At 43.2% G+C, this 22,811-nt stretch overlaps 1 protein-coding gene across 1 annotated transcript in view; it reads left to right on the forward strand.

Moving 5' to 3' along the window:
* Window positions 1–22,811, forward strand: part of TSPAN4 (tetraspanin 4) — a 367,592-nt gene that overhangs the window by 228,281 nt on the left and 116,500 nt on the right. Inside the window, exon 2 of the mRNA XM_019551972.1 lies at window positions 7,890–8,081. Within this exon, the coding sequence (XP_019407517.1) occupies window positions 7,890–8,081 (192 nt within the window). The remainder of the gene's footprint in view (window positions 1–7,889; window positions 8,082–22,811) is intronic.

Here is a 22,811-nt window from a genome sequence, read left to right on the forward strand (position 1 = left end):
GAGAGAGAGAGAGAGAGAGAGAGAGAGAGAGAGAAAGTGTTCATGAATAGATTGCCATCTTTACTTTTGGACCCTGTTATAACTGTCCAAAGCTTTATCACCACCAGAATAAACTACTGCTATATTCTGTACATGTAAATAACTATGAAAACTGCTTGAAAACTCCTTTGGAAAAGAAATATATCGGCTTTATTAAGGCTTATTTGTGCAGGAGAAAGAGACATAAAGAACCCCTTTTTCTGTTGTATAAAGCACTTGTTTAGAGGGCAGAGTATTCACTACCAAGTTATTACTCTTCCTCATCTTTTCCTCCAGTTACCTGGACGTGCATTGTTACATTCGGGAAGTAGACAGGGCCTTGATCCTGTTCCCACATAATATGACAGCTTGTGCACTTGCATTAGTGTAGAAGTAGAAGGAATGCATCTGTGCAGAAGGTTAGGCACAGATTCCTGGAGTCACAATATGATCCTTGCTTTGCTCTTAAGACAGTGCAGCTGTATGCTTCCCCCATCTTCCACAGGCCATATTGTAAAGCACCAAAGCAGCTCTTAGCCATGATTCTTGTAGTATTCCTGTACACCAGCGAATGCCTTTGCTGACAGCTTGTTTCTTAGTGCAGTTTCAAGTATTTACTTTAATTGGTTTCAGTACTTGTTATTTTGTAAATCCAGCGCTCCTCTCCCAACTGTTTGGCCAGAGAGTTGCAACCAGCCAGACAAGAAATTCCCTAGGTTTGTATAAATATGGGCTATGGACAGGGCAATTTCAGGGGAGGGCCTCAATTTCCCTATGGAAATTGTTCTCATAAATGATATATGTGTTTATTGTCTAGATGTGTACTGTTGGGTGTGCATGTTTCAGGGAACCCTGGAAGATGTGCACGTAAAGACACCATGGAATCTGATGTGCAATCCTCACAGTCATGCTTCTTGCCATGCCACACATGCATGGCAGGAAGCATGATTTTGGGGTCAAGTATCAGGTCCCATCACACCTTATTGCCAATGCAGGGGGAACCTGGGATCACAATCTGGGTTCCTCCTGCACTGGCAAGTAGTAGGCTCCTGTGACTGGGAGCCCTGTCAGCTGATGGGTCTCCCAGTCACAGAGGTGCATCGTGTGCTCCTGCTGCTGGGAGCTCCTCCAGCTGATCCAGGCTCCCAGCCATAGGGCACACCTTGGTCTCACAGCTGGGAGTTTCCAGCCACAGGGGTGCATGGTGCAGCTGGGAACCCCATCAGCTGACAGGGCTTCCAGCCACAGGGTCACACTCCATGGGTGGGAGCTCCAGCCTGGCCACACATTCAGCTAATGATGTAATAGGAACCAGCCACAAATTTATTATGCATTTTTGTGTGATAACTTTGTAGCTTATTCCTTGTTTTATCACACTATTAACTGATTGAATGTGTGACATGTAACTACTTACCATATAACGAACTGGTGAATCACATCTTAAGTGTAACCTGGGCTAGGGGCCAGAGTGAGGAGCCTCAGCTGGGATAAGGCAATCATCTTAACTAAATCCTGAAGGTAACAGCATTTCACTGCTGATGGGGTATATAGAGAAAGGGAGTCTGGCATATTCCAAATTCCCAGCAAGAAACTTGACTTTAATTGCTCAGAGTGAAAAAAGTCAAATTTAGGAAAGGGACTTGACTTAATTGATTTTTTTTCTGTGCTGTTTCCACTCCCTGCCCACAGAGATCATTTACCTCCAAGACTTTCAGAGGAGAGAGTGCACCTGGAGCCAACTCAAAGAAGTCTGGTTCAGGCACAAATAATAAGCTCTTGCCTTTGTTTTTGCCTGTTCACCAAAGTATATCCTTTTCCTCTTTGTTCTCTTCAGTTTGCATGGTACAGAAGATTCCCTTGTACAAATATTCAGGGCCTGTTTCATTTCCGTTCCAGGTTCATCTGATTCTGCTAGAGCTCCATTTAATTCAGCACAATTGTTTCTTAATTTGATGGGTCTCTCCATGATTTGATGTGCACACTTTCAGCTTGTATTTAGTCTCCCAGTAGCTGTCTTTGGAAAGATAGGCATGCTTTATATTGTCTCCATGCAAAGACTCCTTGTACAGACACAACATTCCCCATATTTCATGAACTAGATCTGATTTTTTACTATTTATCCAGCCCTCTATATGTATGCTGCTGCAAAGAACATAATGCATGCTGTGGTTCATAGACATACACAGAATCACATTCTACCTGGGCAAAGAGAACAGTGTTGCATTTGGGGTCTAAACATGGCTGAGATCCTGAGGCTGCTTGGAGGAGATGTGCTCTGTCTATTAGAGTACAGGGACAAGGAATCAGGACACCTTAGCCCAAATTCTGATCATGCTTACACTGGTGAAACTTGGCTGTTGTCAGTGGAGTTCCTCTGAATTTATTCTTGGTGTGAGAACATTTTTGTGCCTGTAGATTCTCTTTCTTAAGGGTCTGGGACCAAGCGTGCATTACTATGCTCTCATTTATTCATAGGGATAACACACACACACTCACACACCATCTGGGCTAGATATTTATTATTTGTTGTGATACACTTTGTTGTTGTTATATGGATTTCAGTGGTGCCTTTGGGGTCCTTTAAAGATTAGGGCTCTAACATGTTATGCATTGTATATATATATATCCCTGCTCTGAAAAGCATATAATATTTTATAAAAGCAGACAAGGCAGACAAAGGAATGCATGGTTACAGATGGAAAACTGAGATTCACAGGAATAAAGCTATTTTGATTTGCATCAGGAAGTCTGTGGCAGAGTCAAGAATCTAATCCAGAGCTGTTGAGTCCTACTGCAGTATCTTAACTGCAAAGCTATCCTCTTTCTCTGTCCCACTGTTGACTCTCTGAAAGAAAGTTGCTATACGAGGATAAAAATATCTACTAATACTGAAACAAAACACTGGTACAGGTAGGTATGATCAGCTTCAGACCTTGCCTTCAGATTATTTTGGGGATATCATTGGCAAAGGAGTAAATAACTGGGCAAAACAGCATTATGAATTTTTCAATTCAAAGAACAAATACTATTATTGTCAGTGATCTGGAAGAAGGTGTCATCTTTGATAAACAGGACTCAGCTCTCTCACACTACATGAAATCAATGCAGGCTTGTACTTATTTGCCAATATATCAAGCCACTGCTGCAGTCTTTCTGTTGCTCTTTTGTTTTAGTGATTAGTGTCTGCTATCACTGTGACAATTTGGGGGCCTTCTTGAATGCAGTAAAGCTATCAAAAGCAGCTCCATTAGTGGTTTTGTTTTTGTTTTATTTCACATTGCAGCAAGCTCTGAAAGCTGTCAGGAACTATCATCTCATCACTCTTCCGCCAGTTCCTTGGCACAAACAAGCAGAGGGAGAGAGAGAAAAAAAAAAGAGGCAAAGAACAGCATAAATAACTCAGTAAAATTATCCGTAAATTGGATCTTCTTAGGCATCAAGAGGAAGAAATCAAAACAGACAGGCAGGCAGCAGAGAAACAACGACAACATTTTTACACTGGTTCTCATTGCTCCAAAATCACTAATGTAAATCAATGAGACCTGTCTCAATCCTGGGGTCTTCGATTGAGAGAAACAGCACTGGTAGACTCGGAGACTGGTAAAGAAGGGCCTACTTCAAGTTACTCATCATTGGTCCATTTGGTCAATGGGGACTAGATACTAATTCTGCTGATGTTGACAGAAAGAGTCCTAGGCTGCATCCAGAATAGCGTGGATGTGTGGTATGTGGCACCACAGACCACTCTGTGGCACCACACACTCAGCATGCAAGCATGCACCACGCTGCTACTTTGCAGCATTTTGGGGGGGGATTGAACCTTGAGAGATTCTGAGGTCAAAAAGCCCCACTCCATAAAAAAGCAGGGGTGGCAGCAAGCGTTGCTCAAAAGCAGAGACTGGCCTGCCACAGCCACACTCCCCGAGCCCTCCAGGACCCCAGGTAAGGCTGCTAGGGCCAATATCGTTGCTGGCCTTGGCCTTCCCTACCGCACCAAGCATAACCAGCTGAGTGCCAGAGCACGTGTGTTCTCCGGGGATAAGTAGCAGTGGCACAAGATGTGTCGCTGCTACTTGTCCCTGGGAAACAAACAGCTGCACTTGTCTAGACACAGCCCTATTGACCTTGATGGACTTTGGCTTCCTTGAGCTTCTATTCAGGAAAATACTTAAACCTGTGCTTAAAAGTTTATTTCAAGGGATGTTTATAAAAGGAGATTTAAATGCGTCTTAAGTGCTTTGTGACATCCACACTGAAAGAATAATATGATTGGGTCTGATTGGGAGCCCTTGTTGCTCCAGGCAGAACTTAGTAGATGGTGATTTCAATGTGGGGCCCTTAAGGAGGGAGCTGTAATTCAAGGAAAATGAACATAACTGAATTAAGACAGTATGGCTGCTGTTCTGTGTGATGCCATTTCCTGCTAGAAGTATTTCTGTGATCCCTTGGCGTGAGCCAGGGGGAATGAGTTGGGCTCGCTTGCTGAAAGAGTCATTTCCCAAGACACTGGAATGCTGTGGGAAGCATTTGTAGCCTGTCGGCCTTTGATCAATCACCTTAATGAACAGCTCCACCCTTCCCTTTGAAGACAATGGGCCCAATCATCAGCTGGTATACATTGGTGATATGCCTATGCTAGCAAAGTGGCAAAAAATTTTGAGCTGTGTGCTGCCAAACTGTAGTATTTACATAGACTGTTCTCTGTTTCTTCATGCAATCTTGTGAGATTGTACATGGCTGTTGGATCTGCAGTGATTGACCTTTTTTGACAAACAAAAACAATATGCTAACAGCTAAACTTTGATGTTAGAAAGGCTCTGAGGCCCCTGTGGAATCAAATGCCAGTTTGAGGAGAGGAAGAGTACCCTCAGGAAACCTATTATCCTAAGGGAAATGGTATTTGGATGACTTTATATCTTAGGATATCCTTCATATCCTAAGAATTTAGCAGGTATTACAGAAGCCAGGATTGCAGCCTGTTTAAGAACAATTCTAGTTAGCGAGATGCAGCTCATATCCTACAGAATATAGTTGGATGCATTTAGTATCAGACAAAGCAATTAAATAACAATGACAACGTTAAAGGAGCTGAAATACCTTGAGTTTTATTGGTGTCACCAAATTGCTTCATAAATGGCACATGAAAGATGCTAGCTAAATGTTTTGCAAATGGATACCTCTGTTGCCCCTGGGCATCTGTACTTGGGAGGCTTAACTGAGATATTTGTGTTGCCTTAGAGTGCCCAGGGTTCAGAGGTTGATGCTGAGACATAAGATAATGAAATTCAGAGGGAAAGAAAACAACTGCAAGATCTTAGCATTTATTTCCACTGCTAGTTGAGGATTTTTCCCAGGAGTGGGTTAGCTGATATTTTGACTAGTCCTAACTCCTGCCCTTTCATCTGGTCTGACTCCACTTTTCCTTAAATGTTGGTCTACAGTTGGATAGGTCTTAATTCTTAAGATTTTTTTTCTAGATGGCAAATTAGTGTTTCCTTTGCTCATAGGAAAGTAAGGCTGGAAGGGACCTCACAAAGTCATCTAGTCCAGTTCCCTGTTCAAGGCAGAATCATTCCTCATTAAACCATGTAAAATGTCTGTCTAACCTGCTCTTGAAAACTTCTAAGGATGGAGAATCCACAACTTCTCCAGGTAGCCTTTTCCAATGCTTAAGGACCTTTGTGGTCATAAAGTTTCTTCTAATATCCAGCCTAATTTCTTATGCTGGAGGTTGAAGCCACTGTTCACTTTCATTGCTTCTATTAATAGCTTTTCAAAGTCCACTCATCAGTTCTTGGAGATATGCCCATCAGGGCACCTTCAGCCCATTTGATCATAAATTAGTCAAATTAGGCATTCTGAGAAACCTTGGTGATGCCAACATGTAGCAGGGTATATTTGAGCTAGCATGAGTTAGTGTTCCTGGTGCTTGTCCAGGGTATGTCGCAGGAGACAGGACATAAGGAGCTCTCTGACTTAGATGAGTTCCATATAAGGGCCGGGGATGAATCCAGTTTTGGTACTTGTGATCCATTTCTTCTTTGTGATACCAATTCAATCCCAAAAGGCTGGCGTAAGGTATTGGTCACAACTCTTAAAAGCTTCCTGCAAAAATAGGCTGACTGCTGCAAAGGGAACAGGTTAAACTATTGGAAAATACCTTTAAGTTTATGCATGCTCCCCTTTATTTCTGCTCTGAGCTCTGTGGCTTGCCTTGCCTTTTACTGGAATGGGGTGAAAGACAAAGGCATTGCAACAGTACAGACTGTCCCAAACAACTGATGGGAGCAATAGGCACTTGAGAGATACATTTTACTTGGTTTTCCCTTCCCTCATCCATTTCCACAGTCTGGTTCCTGGGTTTTGTACTAGCTGTGTTTTTTTCCCTTGTTTTGGTTCATAATATTCTTGTGTTCATCCATTTTATGCAGACAGTTAAGTGAAGTGCTCCTACATGTGACTTATTACTTTATGAATGCGATTTATTTCTTAGCATTTAATAATTTGAATAATGAAGTGCAATTATAAAGCTCCATAAAATTGTTATTTTAAGAAGAAATAATGAAAGAAAGAAACCTAAGTGATGCTCTGCTGTGACTATTATAATGCAAAATTCCCCTTTGGTTTAATTCTATTTAATTGCTCAGCTTTACTTGAATTGTTACCATTCTGCAGACTTTCTCTAAGTTGTAAGCAGCAGGCTAATAAATGTGTGCATTTTTAAAAAGCTCGCTTGTGGGACATAGCTATCAATTCTATTTCCCTACCCTTCCCATGATGGCTGCGCCTGCCTCTCAGTCAAGCCCTTCTTGGTATTGCAACCTGGGAACCATGTACTCTTCCATCTCTCCTTGTGCTTTCCTAGACCAGATAGGAAGTCTTCATATTCTCCTCAGAGAGCCAATATGACAAACTGACTAAACCACAGTATGGATGAGTGTTATTACCGTTTGTAATACCAGAAAGATGGAGAATTTTCTTTCCTCTTATGGCCCCTTCACGCTATAAACCCTCATTCCTTGGATCAAGAGAATTTCTCTGACATAGGCACTCGTTAGGACAGAAATATGGTGTTCTGACACAAGTCTTTTATAAATGTGTATAAGGATTAGAAGATATGTCTAGGCAATAGCATGTGTGGATGTAGTGTAGAGGGTAAGGTGTATTCTAGACAGCTCTTGGAGTTACCTAAATTGTGCCTGTTTCATTTTAGCCCCCAACCAGACCACAATCCACCTTTGATTCCTGAACGTGCTTTTTGCTCCCTCAAGAACAAGAAAGGAAGTGACTGGTTTTGTGGTTGAGACAAAGAATTAGGACGCATTAGTTGAACCCGTGGCTCACTGTGGAAGATTAATTTGAGTTTTAATTTTTTTATGACTTTTTGTCATAATCATCGTCATCTTCACTTTATGGTTTATGCATCATTGCCTCTTCAAAGTTCAAAAGTTTTCAGACCATCTTTTCCATCTGCTTCCTTTTCTTGTAGACTGTAATTGGAATTTTTGACATGGGTGAGCTACCTACCCCCTATGATCTGGCCTCTGAATCTGGTCTCTGGAATAAGAGATTTAAGTTATGTAGATTTCTATGACTGACTTTGTTGCACACTCAGTGAGACCTCTGTTCTTGTGACTGTCTCTGTGCCAGAGTGTCCTATCTATCTATAAAGCTTGGATAATAAAGGTGCCCTCCTCTACCCTTTGTTTGCTGAGGCTGAAAGCACTTTAGGCTTGGGATTATCTCGTAGTGTGTATATATGCAGACCCTAGCCCAGTGGGACTGCTAGCCACCACTGGGATATAGAAAATGATGATAAGAATTGCCTGGATGCTATGACTGACCTTACTTGTTTCCTCCTGTTTTCTCAGCTTGGTGGTTGTGGGATCCTTGGAGTGGGCATCTGGCTGGCTGTTACCCAAGGAAACTTTGCTACCCTCTCCTCCTCTTTCCCATCCCTCTCGGCTGCCAACCTGCTTATCGTCACAGGGACTTTCGTGATGATCATCGGCTTTGTGGGCTGTATAGGTGCCATCAAAGAAAATAAGTGCCTCCTGCTGAGTGTAAGTATAAAACTACTGCCTAATCAGCAACGCTATCAGTTGTCTGAGTGTTGTTGCAATGCATGGAGAGCAATGTACAGTGTTTAAGCAGTGGATTGGTCAGTTTTGAGCAAGAAGGAGTGTGGGTAACCACCACCTTATTCTTGCCTGACCAAACCTGCTTCTATTACACTCTTCTGCTGAGGATAAGAGACTCATGGAAAGGTTAATAGGGGTGGGGCTCCCTTGTACTCTTGGGAGCATGAGGGATTTATATAGATGGCTTTTGCAGCATGACCTTGAGTTCTTTATTCTTGTTCCCTCAGCTTTGACAGCTTCATCCTTCTGTAGCTACTTTGGTGGGGGTGGGTGATGTGATGGCCTAGGACAGGGATCAGTGGAGACTAGGGAGGGAGAACATTTTGAATTTAGCCTAAATGGGATTGACAGTGAAAAGATGAGATGTCAGCAGATAAAGGTCCCAGCGTAATGACTGATCTTAAATGAAAGATGAGTAAGGGCTTTGTGATTTAGCATGTGTTACCAAAACTTGCTTTGATGCCACTGCTACACTTGCTTTGTTGCAGCTGGTGCCGATTGCGATCAGTGTTGGGTGACTAGTTCTAACAACCAGAAAGCCGGGCAGGATGGTACCTTAGCGTGCCTGTAGACACGTAGGACATCTGCTGCAATGCACTGTAATTAACAGCATGTCAGAGCAGACTCAATTAATCGACTCTGCTGGAGTGTGCTAATCAGCACGCTCCAGAAGCCTCCACGTCTTGTGTATTCAGTGTCCTTGCTCTTCAAAATGGTGGCAGGGGTGCTTTAATTAAGCTTGGCAAATGAGCTTTAGTTCAAGTGCCCCTGTCACCATTTTGAAGCATGGGAAGCTGAATACATGAGATGCTGAGGGCACTTTAATTAAAGCAGCTCCCAAGAGCTGCACTAATTAAAGTGCCCCCTCCCACCCTCTGGAGCACATGTAAAGACACCCTTAGAGACTAACTGGTTCAGAGAGGCATAAACTTTTGCCAGCAACAATCTGTTTTGTCAAATGCCAAGTCTGTTCTAATGGGATCAGCAAGGTGGTGCCATTATGAACTTGCTGTTTATTCATCCTGAAATGTAGAAGGTTCTTCACCTCAAAACTAGATTGAGGACAGTAAGGTTAAACTCAAAAGGGGGTAAAGCTTGGAATGGGTCTGAACTATACCCCCCAGCTATATTGTAGTATCTGTGCAGAAGCTGAAGAATGCAGGGGTCTAAGACATGCGGTTACTAGCTCAGTTCAGCAGCAGTGTGGCCTGGCAAGGTCTCATACCTGTGGTTAAGCACCAGATTAAGTTCATTCCTGCATCAAGGGTAGGATGGATCTCAGTTCTTAGCTACTCTTGATCTACTGTGTTAGCACTGAGCTGAAGTTATGCTGTTAGGTTGTGTAGCAATAAGCTAGATTGATATTACTGCACACGATTCGATAGTGCAAGCCCTGTGTAGGTTGAGAAGATATTTTCTTTTCAGTCAAATGGCACAGCTACAGTTAGTGAAAGCAGTCAGGGCAGTACCTCAATGAAAATCCTGTGGAACAGGCTTGTCCAGCTAGTGGCCCACAGGCCATATGCAGCCTACAAGGGGTTAATCGCAGCCCCTGGTTTCCCACCCAGCCTCTGCTCCCCCAATTGCTTCAAGCTCCCACTTTCTCCAACTTTCCTGTCCTGTTCCAGCCCCAGAGGATGGGGGGGGGCTACAGCCTGGGGTGCTGGAGTCACTATAGTGCATAGGGGGAGCTCATAGCCAGGAAGCTAAGGGTGAGTGAGCAGCAGCAGGGGCAGGGAGAGCATAAGATGCAGCCGTAGGGTGCCCAAGTATGCAGTGAGGAGGCACCCTGCACATAGTGCAGTGGCAGAGGTGCTTGGGTGCGTGGTGCAGCAGGGAGGCATACAATGCAATCAGGGGGCACCCAGGCATGTAGTCTAGGCACGGTTCATGCAACTGCTGCTAGTGTGGCTTGAGGGGGAGGGGAGTGTGGTTCTTGGCAACTTAGAAGTTGGACAGCCCTGCTCTGGAAGAAACCTTACATTTGGATCTTAATCCACCAAATCTCATTGCAGAAAATTGCCTGTATTTGTTGCCCTCAGGACATTATGCAGACTGCCAGTTCACTCAGGCCAGTATTTTTACAGGAGTAAAATGTTGGGCTTCTTTACTGAGGGACGCTCAAAAAATCATCCTAATTAGTTTTTGAAGTGGATTAGTTAAACTGCGTTAAACCCCTGGTTTAGATGTATTTAATCAGAATTCTAAAAAGGGTATTATTTATTTGACTTGCTTCATCTCCAGAGTAAATTCAGATCAATCAAATTAAGGCCATTTTAATTTTGAATTAGTGTCCACACAGAGGTTCAATGCAGTTTAATTAATCCATTTAGATTTCATGCTTTAGATCAGTGGTTTTCAACCTTTTTTCATTTTCAGACCCCTAAACATTTTTGAATGGAGGTGTGGACCCCTTTGAATTGTAAATGTGAGTTCACATACTTCTGATTGACTATAGTCATCTTTTGCAGACCCCTTAGACATAGTTTGTGGACCCCCAGGGGTCTGTGGACCACAGGCTGAAAAACACTGCTGTAGATAATCTTGATTAAATGAAGGCTGTTGTGTATATAAGCCATTAATTACCAACTCCTACTGAATGTCAATGAGATCTTGAGCTATCATATGTTACTTTAATATTGCTTCCCCAGGATTCAAAGGAGGGAAGGGGACTAAGGGCATTTTATGGGTCAATTTCTACTATTCTTATATGCACATTCCAGTTCAGGCCCCTGGTTTTGTTTGGCTTGTTTTGAAATGGTGCTTTTTAAATCATGGCTGATGACTGGAGAACTTGGAACCAGGTGCTTTGTGTTATTCCCCCTCCTCTAGATAACTGAGTACAATGCTGCTCATCCACACAGGTGCAGACACCAGACAAAATCACCCTTTCCTGATCCAGAAGTCCTTTTTCATAGTTGCATCCAACCCTGTATTCTGCCAAAGAGGGCTCCTGCTAGGATCTCTCTGGGTGGGTTGTGAAATTCTGGGTCCTCTGCCCCCAAGTATACAAAATGTGTCTTGGTTTATCGTCTCAATAGCTGGACCGATGCAACCTTTTGCCAATAACTTTTTATTCAAATCAGCAGAGTACCAGGATGTGAATTCAGTAAAGGGAACACTTAAGAGTTGGCCTTCTTGTCTGCATCAGGTTTTTATTTAGCACTCTGTGCAGGGATGGGTACTTAAACACCACTTAAAAATGAGTCTTATTTCTAGCCTCAACTTGGATTTCTATTAATTGTATGCCTGTGATTCCTGGAGATGGTCATTTCTGGATAGTAATGAGACATCATCACAGGAAGTGACTTTATATATCCACATGTAGAGTCAGTGCCAACACTTTAGGAAGTAAACAACGCAGTAGAACTTTTTTTTAATAGCATCTCTCATGCTAACTCTCTAAAAAATTGGGATGGGATTTCACTGGGAGTCTGAGAGGTTTATGCATTCAGTTCCTGTTGAAGTCCAATGAGATGGGAGCACCTACCATCCTTCATCTCTTTCCTTTAGAAATGCCAGCCTTAAGAATTGGTAGCATTGGGGGAGGGGAAGGAGGTCTTAAGTGGGGTCCAATGAAAATGGTGCGTTAATAGTGGTGTTTTAATAGTATAAATTGAAAACACTATTTGAGGAATATTGTCCCTTGCTATTGGACAATGTATTTAACCAGCTTTTTTTCTAGTATTCAACCAGACCTAAGGCTCACATCAGTAAGAAGGCTTCTGCTGGACAAGTGTAGGAAGCAGGGTAAGCACCAGAGATAGACAAAGTCTCTGAGGACAGCTGAAAGCAAGTCTCTGATGAGCTTCATAGCATGGCAGTTACTAAATGAAAGCTCAAATAGAAAAGAAAAACAAGGGGGTAGTTTGAAGCAGAGGGTGGTGTCATCACAGAACACATCAGAAGCAAGTTCTGCCAGTGCTGAAATCTGCTGAGATAGGATTTGGGGAAACTGTAAAGGAAAAGAGATGCTGTAATTAGAACCTGAGGATTATTTCCAAGAATGTTATAGTGGCATAGCAGGTTGGCAGATAACACATCCATTGAGAGATGCTGCTTTCACTCAGCAGAATGCCTGTGTATTTCTGGATAGTGTATTTCATTTACCCCCTTCTGTTCTCTCCTTACTACGGTATAGGAGAAAGATGAGATCATGAAATATTAACTGTTACTAGCAGTAAAGCTTTCCTGATACTAAAATCCACTTACCTTCCTGCTGCTTTAACCATAAAGTGTTCTCCTCTAAACTGTCATTGCCTTCCTCTCATCCTTCTCCATCAAGCTCCAGGACTTGGAATGTTTTTCAAGACCTCTCATAGCCACAGCTGTGGACAAGATGGGAATTATGCTGGGGAGTATGTGCATGGTGATCCCAAGTGACACTTGGAGTTGTTGTGGGTGCTACCTGCACTTGCTGTGGCTAGAATGGAGCAGCTACTTCCTTCACCTCTCTCCTGCTAGCTGCCTCTAAGCTTTCAGAGAATGGAGAGAACTCCAGTAGTCCTGGGTAGAGGCTCTGAGCCTAGTCCCATGAGTTCCCATACTAGTGTCCTAAAGTGAAAAAAGGAGTGGAAACAGCTTGTAGGCGCTGGGCAGAAAGTAGGGAAGGAGTAAGCAGGGATGCAGTCGTTGAATGCTTGAGGAAGCAAAAGTTGGAGTGGGTGGTGCAGGGAGCCAGGAAAGTGGAGATACTAAGAATGTGGGAGCTACAAGGGGATGGAGTGGGGAGCTGGAGGTGGGGAGTGGAGGAGCAAGGGAAGAAATGCGGAGTGCTGGACCGGGTTGTGTGTTGAAGTTGAACCTGCACGGTGGTGGGCACAAAATGCTGTGCATCTGGGTGGGGGTTTAGAACTTGTCCCTCAAATGTACTAAAAAGGGGGAGTGGTAAGATCAGAGATGTGTGTCAGGGGGAAGTGGTTGAAGTATAGGGGAAGTGAGCAGTAGAGAAGAGAAACAGTGATAGTGGAGAAGAGGCATATCCAATCTGTTTGTATTGTCCTCTACGTTGGGCCAGAGTGGGAGTATATGACCCAGGGATTCAGTTTGTTAGAGCAAGACCGTGATCTCCTTAGTGCAAGAACCCTGTGTTTTTCTGTATAAATAATAATAATTGCCTGAGTCTGGCAGGGAAGGGGGGAGGGGAAGTCCTTTAAATAGCTGGGGAGAGAGGGAGCAGACAGGCATAAGCAGGAATGAAATGCGTTATCACAAGTAGGTTCTGCATGGCAGGGTACTGTAGTCATGAACCATTCATGCTAATATGCTGAGCCAGATTCCTGGGCTGGTCTAAAGCAACACCACTTCACTGACTCCAGTGGGGCAATTTTAATTTATACCAGCAGTGAATCCAGCCCATTTTCTTGATTCGTTGTCTTGATCAGCCCTCGTCGTTACTTCAGTGGTCTCAGGAAAAAACAGACCCATTCATAAGATTCTTCTGCACTATGAAAACTTAAAGTGTGAACAGCATTTTAGGTGAATTCAAGGAACTTAAAGGAAATGGCTGTGCACATTTGGGGTTGATAGGAGTGAGGGCAGGAGAGAGGAGCTGGGTAGAGGCAGGAGACACAACAAGATCAGGGAAAAAAAGGCTAGGATATAGCCAGAGACCAGGCATAGCTGTGGTTCTGTAAAGCATTCAACAACCGGAGTTCAGCTCGAAGGACTGGGTTTACAACAGATGTAGGCAACCCCTGGCATGGATGCCAGAACATGGCACGTGAGGGATTTTTGGTTGGCAAGCGAGCCTTAGGGTGGAATGTGGGGAAGGGATGTGCTGCCAGAACAAGGATCAGGCTCCCCCCTGCCATCTGTCCCTGGCATGCCAACATCTTACAAGTTGAGTTTGTGAGTGTTTTTGGCACTCGGCCAGAAAACATTGTCAACCTGATATATAACTAGGGTCTGATTTAAATCGTGGGTTCAACTCGCAGCACGACAGCACCTTTAATCTAGGAATTCCCCCCATGTGCTCCCTCACTGATTGGCAGTGGGGCTCCACTGGCCCCTCCTCTTGATCCTGATAGCTGGGAGGTGAAAACTATGGTTTTAAATATGCTGCGATTTTTGCTTCCCATCACTTCCTGCTTAGTGAACAGGAGGCAAAACCTGTGGCATATTTAAAACTGTGATTTTTGCCTCCTGGCCATCAGGAGCAAGCTGCAGGGCCAATGGGGCCCGTCTGCCCGTCAGCAGCAGGGCACACACAAGGGGAACTCCAAGATTAAAAGAGTCACCACACCACAAGCTGGCCCTGCAATTTAAACTAGGCCCTGTTTATAACGCATCTTGGATGATTGCAGCAAATAGAACTAGGGTTAGACATTACACATAAACCAGTTTAAGTGTTCAGAAGTTGGTTTAAACCTGGAAGAGAACAGATGTTCAGTGCACATAAACCAGTTTGAAAATGGCTGAAACCAGTTTGAGATAAACGTGGTTGAATGTAGTATCAGACTTAACTGATTTGGGTCAAACCAGTTTATGCAAAGTCTGTCCCAGACCTCTTGCTGGTTTGAGTTAAACCAGAGACCGCCAACATCCTGGCATGCTCTCTGGGCTCGGCAGGGTTGTCTGCTCCACAGCAGGGCTGGCCTTTCCCCTCTGCTCCCTGCCTGCAGCTCCAGAGACTACGGGATGCCCCCCGCTTTCCCCTGTTAAGCAGGAATTCCCTCCTCCTCTGCCTTGTAGAGAGGTGTCTGTGTATTAGCTAGCAGACCACATGCTGGCTACAGTCTGTGCTGAATCAACACGTAGAATCAAGAGGTAGCTGGTAATGCCCCTTTGTTGTTTTCTTGATGGGGTGATAAATACTGAATTAGGGATGATAAACACTGTGTTATCAATTCCCTGCTGGGCACTAGAGCATCCTTCCTGGGCCTGGCCACGCCCGCCCCCCCAGCTCAGTGCTATGGAAGGGAAGGAAGAGCTGCTGTAGCTTCCTGCACCACTGCAAGCATGTGCCTGCATTTCTGAAATGTCTGTCTGGTTACAAAACTGATTTAGCCTAGCCCAGTTAGACTAACCTGCAAAGACTGAATCAATTCAGGCACAGGATTTTTGAATGGCTGTCCCTAGCTTAGAGGGATTGGGCGCAGTTGAACTCACTCAGCAGGCCCTAAGCTGGGTGCAGGCCCTTAGCCCTAACATGTCTGTGCTGGAGTTTCCTAACTTCCAGTAGGATTCATGACTATAGAAACCATTACCCCAAATGTAGTTTTCCTTATAAGAGTAGGCAGTGGGCTCACATAGTGGGCTAGTGAATCTGGCATTGGCACATTTGTGTTGGAATGCTCTAATATTAACCCTCTTCCATCTTTCTCTGATAACATAACAAAAGGAATATCCTTCAACATTCCCAGGGCCATCTCTGGTGTCCACATTGACTGCAGCCAGTTGGAACAGTGGGAGTCATCATAGGGACTTTCACCCATATCTGTTTGCCTGCTGGAACCTAACTGCACTGCTCCCCACCTAGGATTTGTCTGTGGCACAGGCAGTTCTGGTGTCCCTCCACCCTTCAGTCATCTCCCATTAAATTAGTTGCATATTGTGGTTCCATTGAGTGAATTCCACTGAATGCACACTGTGTTTACAGTCACATGACTGCCTTACTACACTGCTGGTGCAACAGGTTGTATGATCACCAAGTTATTTTGCTATGGGGAAGAGACAGCTTCCTAGTGTGTGCCACTCAGCAGCTTGCTTTTTTGTTCCCTGGCTCCAATCGTTGACTTCTGCAGTCAGTGCGCTTCCACTTTATTTCTAAAATGGTCAATGATATGCGGAATCAGTACTCAGGGGTTGGTTTGGAGCTGCTCCTCCCACAACTTAGATTGAGCCAACTCATCACTATAAGGAGTACATGTAAGCTGCACTTCTGGGTCTCTTGTTGGGGCCACTTTTGTCTGGGTCTGCAATCCAACCAAAACCTGGTGTCTGCAAGAGCATCTAGTTGTGTCCTTTTGGTGGACACATCCCCTTAGGTCTCAAGGTATTAACCAAGATAGTAGATCCAGGGAGCATGGCTTTATATACAGTAGCTCATAAGCAACATTTTTGGTTCCCGATCATTTCCCCATATTCATGTTAGGCTACCAAACAGAAGTGTGGATGTGACAAACACATTAGTAAGATCTTCAGCTTGCTTCACATTGGCAGAAAAGCCTGTCCCCTTTTTGTGACTTTTCCTGGGTATTGAAATGCTGGAAGCAATGTCCTGCTAACCTTATGACAGCAGTAAACTCTTGATTAGTATTAATTTCTCTTTAATATCTATAGGGACCTACCTAAATCGTGGTTTATGGTGTGTATAATCAAAAAGCATGGTGTGTGTAATCAAACAGGTTCTTTAGTCTACCTGTTCTCCTGTCACAATTAAGTCACTGTACACAATGGCAATGTAGGTTATTTGTGTTGAGTCTGATCCAGAAAACCTACTAAGGCAATTGCAATGAGAATCTTTCCATTTTCTTCAATGTGCCTTGGATCAGACCCTTAGTTACTGCCATGAAATTCCTAGAGATGCGGTTTCATCCATAGAGAGTCAGTGAAATATACGGTCTTTTTGTGCTCTTTGTTTTCTTCCACTCCCCCTCCCCATCACCATTTCTGACAATATATACTTCCCAGGCATTGTACTCCCATGTCAGGTACACTACTAGTCTTTGCTTTTGTCACCAAGAGGAAGAATGTCCCAGTCATCAGACCACTCACTTGGGCTGTAGAAAAGCAGAACTTCATTTCTATCTCTCTACAAGGCACCCTGTGTGACCTTGGGCAAGTCATTTAGGCCTAGATTCCCAACAATATTTAAGGTTCCTTCCTCTGATACTGGTTTCTGTCAGTGTCAGTTAGGCTTAGACCAGGGGTCAGCAATCCTCAGCATGTGTGCCAGTGTGGTATGTGGAGACATTTTGCTTGGCTGGCCAGCCCTTAGGGCTGATAATGGGGGAGCTGCAAGGGGCCTGATCCTTGTTGTGGTAGCACAGCCCTGGCCTCTTCCCCACCATCTGCTCCAAGGCACATGTGCACCCGCCACCAGCAGCAAGCTGGATTGGGGTTCTGTGGATTTTGGTGCACCTGCTTATAGCCTCCCTGCCACTTGTTGCAAGCAGCTTGGGCTCCATGGTGGGTGGCGGGGCAAACGTAGAGCCCAGGCTGGCTGTGCCAGGCAGACAGAAGGCTACAAGTAGCTGCACCAGGGTCCACAGAGCCCTGACCCAGCTCATTGCCACAGTGGATGCACCTGCACCTCAGGGTGGATGGTGGGGAAGGGGCAGACGCTGTGCTGCCACAACAGGGATCAGGCCCCTCCATGGCACACCAAAATCTTACAAGTAACGCTGCGGCTCTTTTGGCACTCTGCCCAAAAACATTGCCAACTCCTGACTTAGACTGTCAAAGTTATTGATGGACCATAGTCTCTGTGTCTCATCTACAAAAGCAATATAACTGAATTTCTCTACCTCACAAGGGTTTTGTCGGGATAAATAGAGAGATGCTCGGATCCTATGGGGCTTAGAGGCAAATATAAAGACTAACCTCAGTTTTCCAGGTGCTGGGGTGTACAACATATAAAAGGTCAAATGAGGGGAGGTTTTCTTTCCTTGCTAAATATTTGAACAGGTCTTAGTTAGAACCAACCAAGCACAGCATTTTCAGATACATCACCTCCACTTCCTTCCCTCAGATGGAATAATTATTCTGCTCTTGCTATACAATGATAATCCTTCCTCATTGCCTTAAGCAAAAATGTTATCGGCTCTGTTTAGGCCTAAAAGTAAGATGAAGAGGTAAGAAAGTAATTTCTCTTCACTTCCTTGTGTGGAGCACAACACTGGTGAGGAGGAACCAGTGGGAGCTGAGGATATGGGGCAAGCACACAAGAGAAAGGGCTGAACCCAGTGGGAAGAGATGGTTTTGTTTCCCTAACCTATGTGCAAGAGTCATTCCCAGGGACTCAGAGGATGGAAACAGACATCACCTGATAGTGAGAGATACTTACGCAGCACCTCTTAAAAGCCTAAATTATGTCTAGAAGCAGATACCTGATGTACAACTGTAATAGGCATCAAATGTGCATATTAAATAACTGATCCAGCTTCCCTAGTGAGAAGCCAAGGGGCAACGAAAAAGGAGTCTGGCAAATGTGAAACTTCTATTATCTGCCATTGCTTTTTGTGAAAACTTAAAAGTTGGCAAATGCAGATGAACTTGCTGTTGGACAACTGCAGACAGCAGGCGGCACTTTCTATTTGGATGAGAGAGTCTGTATTTGGTTGCTTTAGATGTTCCAGGATTAGCTTGTGTCTGTGTACACGGGCACTTGGCTAGTAGCTTGCAGTGACAGACTCAATTTGCTACAGCCAAAATTGAATGTGGAAGTGACATTTTTTCCTGAAAACCCAAAAATCTTTTTGGAGCTGAACATAATAAAAGAAAAGCTGAAAGGAGACCAAATAACTTAAATCCAAGTCAAACATTTAAATTTCTAAAATCAGCTAGCATCAGAATTTTCTAATTGTGAGTGGTCATCCCAACCAAAACATCTACATTGCTACTTTTGTAACCAGCCTTTTTAATAAGGAAGGTTTATTTCTTCTGATAGTTCTGATGGGTCTGACAGAAGAGAACAAGAAGAAATGTCACCACAGAGGCTTTTCTATATGTAGATGTGGATATATCATTGAGCAATAACAACTTGATGCAATTACAGGGGCTGAACAGAGGAAGAAACTTCTGAGCACCGCTGCTCTGAGAGATCCTACTAATTGACAGAGTTTATGGTGTTTGGCTTGTCCAAATAAATCCTGAGCATTTTCATTTGGATAGTAATGGAAGAAAATGGTCAACTTTTAATTTTCCATGCCAGCTTTGAAATGGAGAACATATAAAGCAAGAATGGCTTTTCTATTCCCTTTTGACTGGTTCTCTTGCCTGTGTTGCAGGTTGTTTGACTTCACCGATTTTGCTTTAGCCAGGAATAGTGTTTGAAACTGGTGAAATATGTCAGATCAGCAGACCATGTCAATAGCCATCATTTGTGGAGAGACTTCAAATTAGATTGAAATGAGAGTGTGTGATTGATAAAGAAAGCTGGCACTACATTAGTTCTCTGATAGAACTTTGGCAAGTTGCTAGAAAGGCTGCATGGGATAGAAAAAATACCTCCCTGCAGGGATTGGTGGGCAAGATCTATTTAGCCCACAATGGGGAGAAACTTTAGAAATTGTCGGGATTTCTTGGAAAATCTGAACCTCTGATAAGAGAATAACTCTTACAAAATTATAGAATAACTTACAAAATTTTAAGAACAACTCTTGCAAATTACCTTAAAGGTATTTGTGATCATTAGCTAGGCAACACTTTTCAAAACAGATGCTCTCCTTGAACAGTTAAAATAAGAGGGAATCTTGCTCAGTGATTTGAAAGCTCCACATTATGGCAGTGACAAAGACTAACACAGTGAAGAGAATTTGGGACCCTAAGAGACCTTTTTTTTTTTTTTTTGGTCCTATTTAGCTCACCTTCTTTGAATCTTGTACTTGATGCTGCAGCATGTGGCTATGCTAACAGTATGGTATTTTTTCACATAGTTCAAAGTGTTTCTGCTTTTCTGCAGCCTCACTGTATTACTTGGATACAAAGCACCAACATGTAACCATTTGACATGTAGTGTGTTTCTAAAACTCTTGAGTGGAATGTTATAAGAAACCTGAACTGATATGAGCCATGTGTTCTATGATCCACATCTTCTAAGTCTATAATGGTTCAGTTTCAATGTTCAATGATTCAAACTTAAAGGAACCCACAGGAATCAAATATGAAATTGATGCCAAATCACTGGCCCACCGAATCTGCACCCATACATTCTTGTGCAGTGGGGTATTTCAGCATAGTCCACTTTATGAAGTCAACACTTCAAGTAAAATGCTTTAGGAAACTGAAGTGGTTCTCAAACAAATTATGCATCAAGCTAAAAGGGTTCAAGTATTTCCTTAGAAGCTATTACTCCAGTAAGAGATGTGCAAGTGACCTGATTGATGTTAAGGATCTGTCTGATGAGTTGAAAATCAAAGTTAGTTTCCCATAAGAAAAACAATTCAGTGCAGAAACCCAGAGAGAGATTTGATTATGAGGCTAGAGGTAGACTAACTAAAGCTGAAACAAACTATGAAGTCAGTTTTTCTTGTCATATGGTCACTCGAAGAAACAGTTTTACAACTTGAGCATGGCAAATTGTGTAAGATGGTTTTCTTTTTCTTTTCATAATTCCAACACATGGAGGTTGCCTGGCAAAAAAGTACAGGAGTCATGCATTATTTTAACAAAACATTAGCAGATGGAAGGCCTGTTGAAGAGACATCTCTTGACAGAAATGCCCAGGACCTTTGTAATGATCTTCAAGTCTTTGGCAGGCAGCTAATGCTTGGAACATGCCCAAAAGCCACATTTGTAGTTTCTCGGCAAAAAATAAGCTATTGTCCTTGCTTCCAGATGTATCCACCATGACAGGATTCTGTTAACCTTGCCTGCATCTGTCACAAGACACAAATGCATTATTTTTAAAATTTAAGCTTATGAAGATAAATTTATAACCGTTTGTGGGGTGGCTCAGTCTTAGTAGTTAGCTCTTGCTTTAATTTCATTTGGAAGCTAAATTTCAGGGAGTGTTTATCTGAAATACGCCCGCCATAAGTTTTCAAGTATTAAAGCAAGGAAAGTGACATTCTCTAAAGATGCTAGCGCCTAGTCCCAAATCCTTGTGGATTTTTTTGTTTTTAATAAAAGGTTTAAAAGCCTGGTTTTCACATTTTTCATTTTGCTTCACACTTGAATTCTCATCAGTGATCAAGAGTGATATGTCTAATTCTCTGAATATTCATTGGGAGGTTAGTAATTTAACAGGGGAGGGCAAAAAAGAATAACCTTATCTTCCTTAAAACATGGGCAAACATTAGCTCTGCGTGTGTGTGTGTGTGTGTGCGCGCGCGCGCATATGTGCGTACTTGCCCATGCATGCATATCAGTAGTTGCTCTCTGCTAAAGATAGTTTTGCTTGGTTGGTTCTGGTCATCCTGCAGTGGCTAGCCTACCAATTAGTGACAGGTAATAAAGTTTCTCCCTTAAAAGACAAATCTTTAGCAATTATCCTAAGGAGTTGAATTGTCTACATGCTATCAATGCCTTCCAGATCTGTGGCTAGCAGGAATCTATCATACCTGATGGTATGCAGCCATGAAGTAATTCGACCATCCTAATACAGTTGTAGTTTTTGAATAACTACAGATTATATCATTTAATATGTGTATTACAAGTGTGCTGAATAACATCAGAACTGTAGTGCATGAGATTCTGTGCCAGACCATAGTGAGAGACAGCCCTGGTCTGTGCAGCTTGCTATCTAAATAGATCAGACAAATGGGAAGTATCATAATCCACATTAGACAGGTGGGAAGCTACTGAACAGTGAGAGTAAGTGACTTGCTCAGACCACTGAGGGCATTTGCAAAACAACTCTCAACTGAGCCCAGATCTTTTGAATCTCTGAGTTCAGTGCCTTAATCACAAGACAGTTCTTCTTTTGAATATCGAGTAATGAGTTCCGGGCTGCCCAACATAGTGCACTAATTTTTAAACTTATAATTAATACATGTTTTCTTTAAAAGACAAAAACAGAGAGAAGAACAATGACAAATATTTCCATGTCTCTTTGAATGTTTTAAAGCTAAATTATGAGTAAATATCCCAAAGCAGAGTTAGTTCTTGCTTTTATCTTGTTGAAAGTACCTAATTGGCTCAATTAGCTTGCTGCCATGAGCTCCACTGCAAGCTGTCTCTACTAAGCCATCCTCAATTAACAGTGAAACAAGAGAGTCAAAGAAGCCTTCTGAAAGAGCTTATGAACATTGTGCAATGCAAACCCTTTGAAAATAGAAATCCAGGGCTACATCTAAGTCATTAAAATCAATAGTAAACTTAAGGTTCTGGCATATGGACCAAGGAAACAATTAACCCATGCTTAAAAAGGGCTTGGAGGAAGCAGGGAATTCACTATATGTAAGTTGATTTGCAATAATCTTTTTGTGTGTCCACTGTGAGAGGAGGTAGATAAACTGGGTAATTTAGCAGCTGTTTCATTCAGGAGTAAACTGCCCCAGCTTACCTTGCCATGGTCTAGAGCCATGAAATGTATTACTGGGGACCAGCGAACACATGGTGAATTTCTACCCAGGTCTTTTAACTCGGCTTAACTGTTTTATCTGTTCATACCTTTAGTGAGGGAAGGTGTTGTATAGTTAGCTATCTTGCTGAAAGTGGTGGCTGTGTGGCAGTGGTCCTGCCTACCACGTGGGAGGTTTGGGTTCAAGTCCCAGCTGAGATGACTTGTAGTGAGTGAGGTAACAAGAAACAAATCTTCTTCAGCTTTCACAAGTGAAGGCTGAGGGGGGACCTGGTGACCATCTATAAACTCACTAGGGGGGACCCAGAAGGGTTTGGGAGAGACCTTGTTTCCCCTAGCGCCCCCTGGCATAACAAGGAATAACAGCTATAAATTGTTGGAGAGTAGGTTCAGATTAGACATCTGTAAGAAGTACTTCACAGTCAGGGTGGCTAGGATCTGGAACCAACTTCCAAGGGAAGTGG

This window comes from Crocodylus porosus, unplaced genomic scaffold (assembly GCF_001723895.1).
Source record: "Crocodylus porosus isolate Cpor-Errol unplaced genomic scaffold, CroPor_comp1, whole genome shotgun sequence".
Lineage (NCBI taxonomy): Eukaryota > Metazoa > Chordata > Crocodylia > Crocodylidae > Crocodylus > Crocodylus porosus.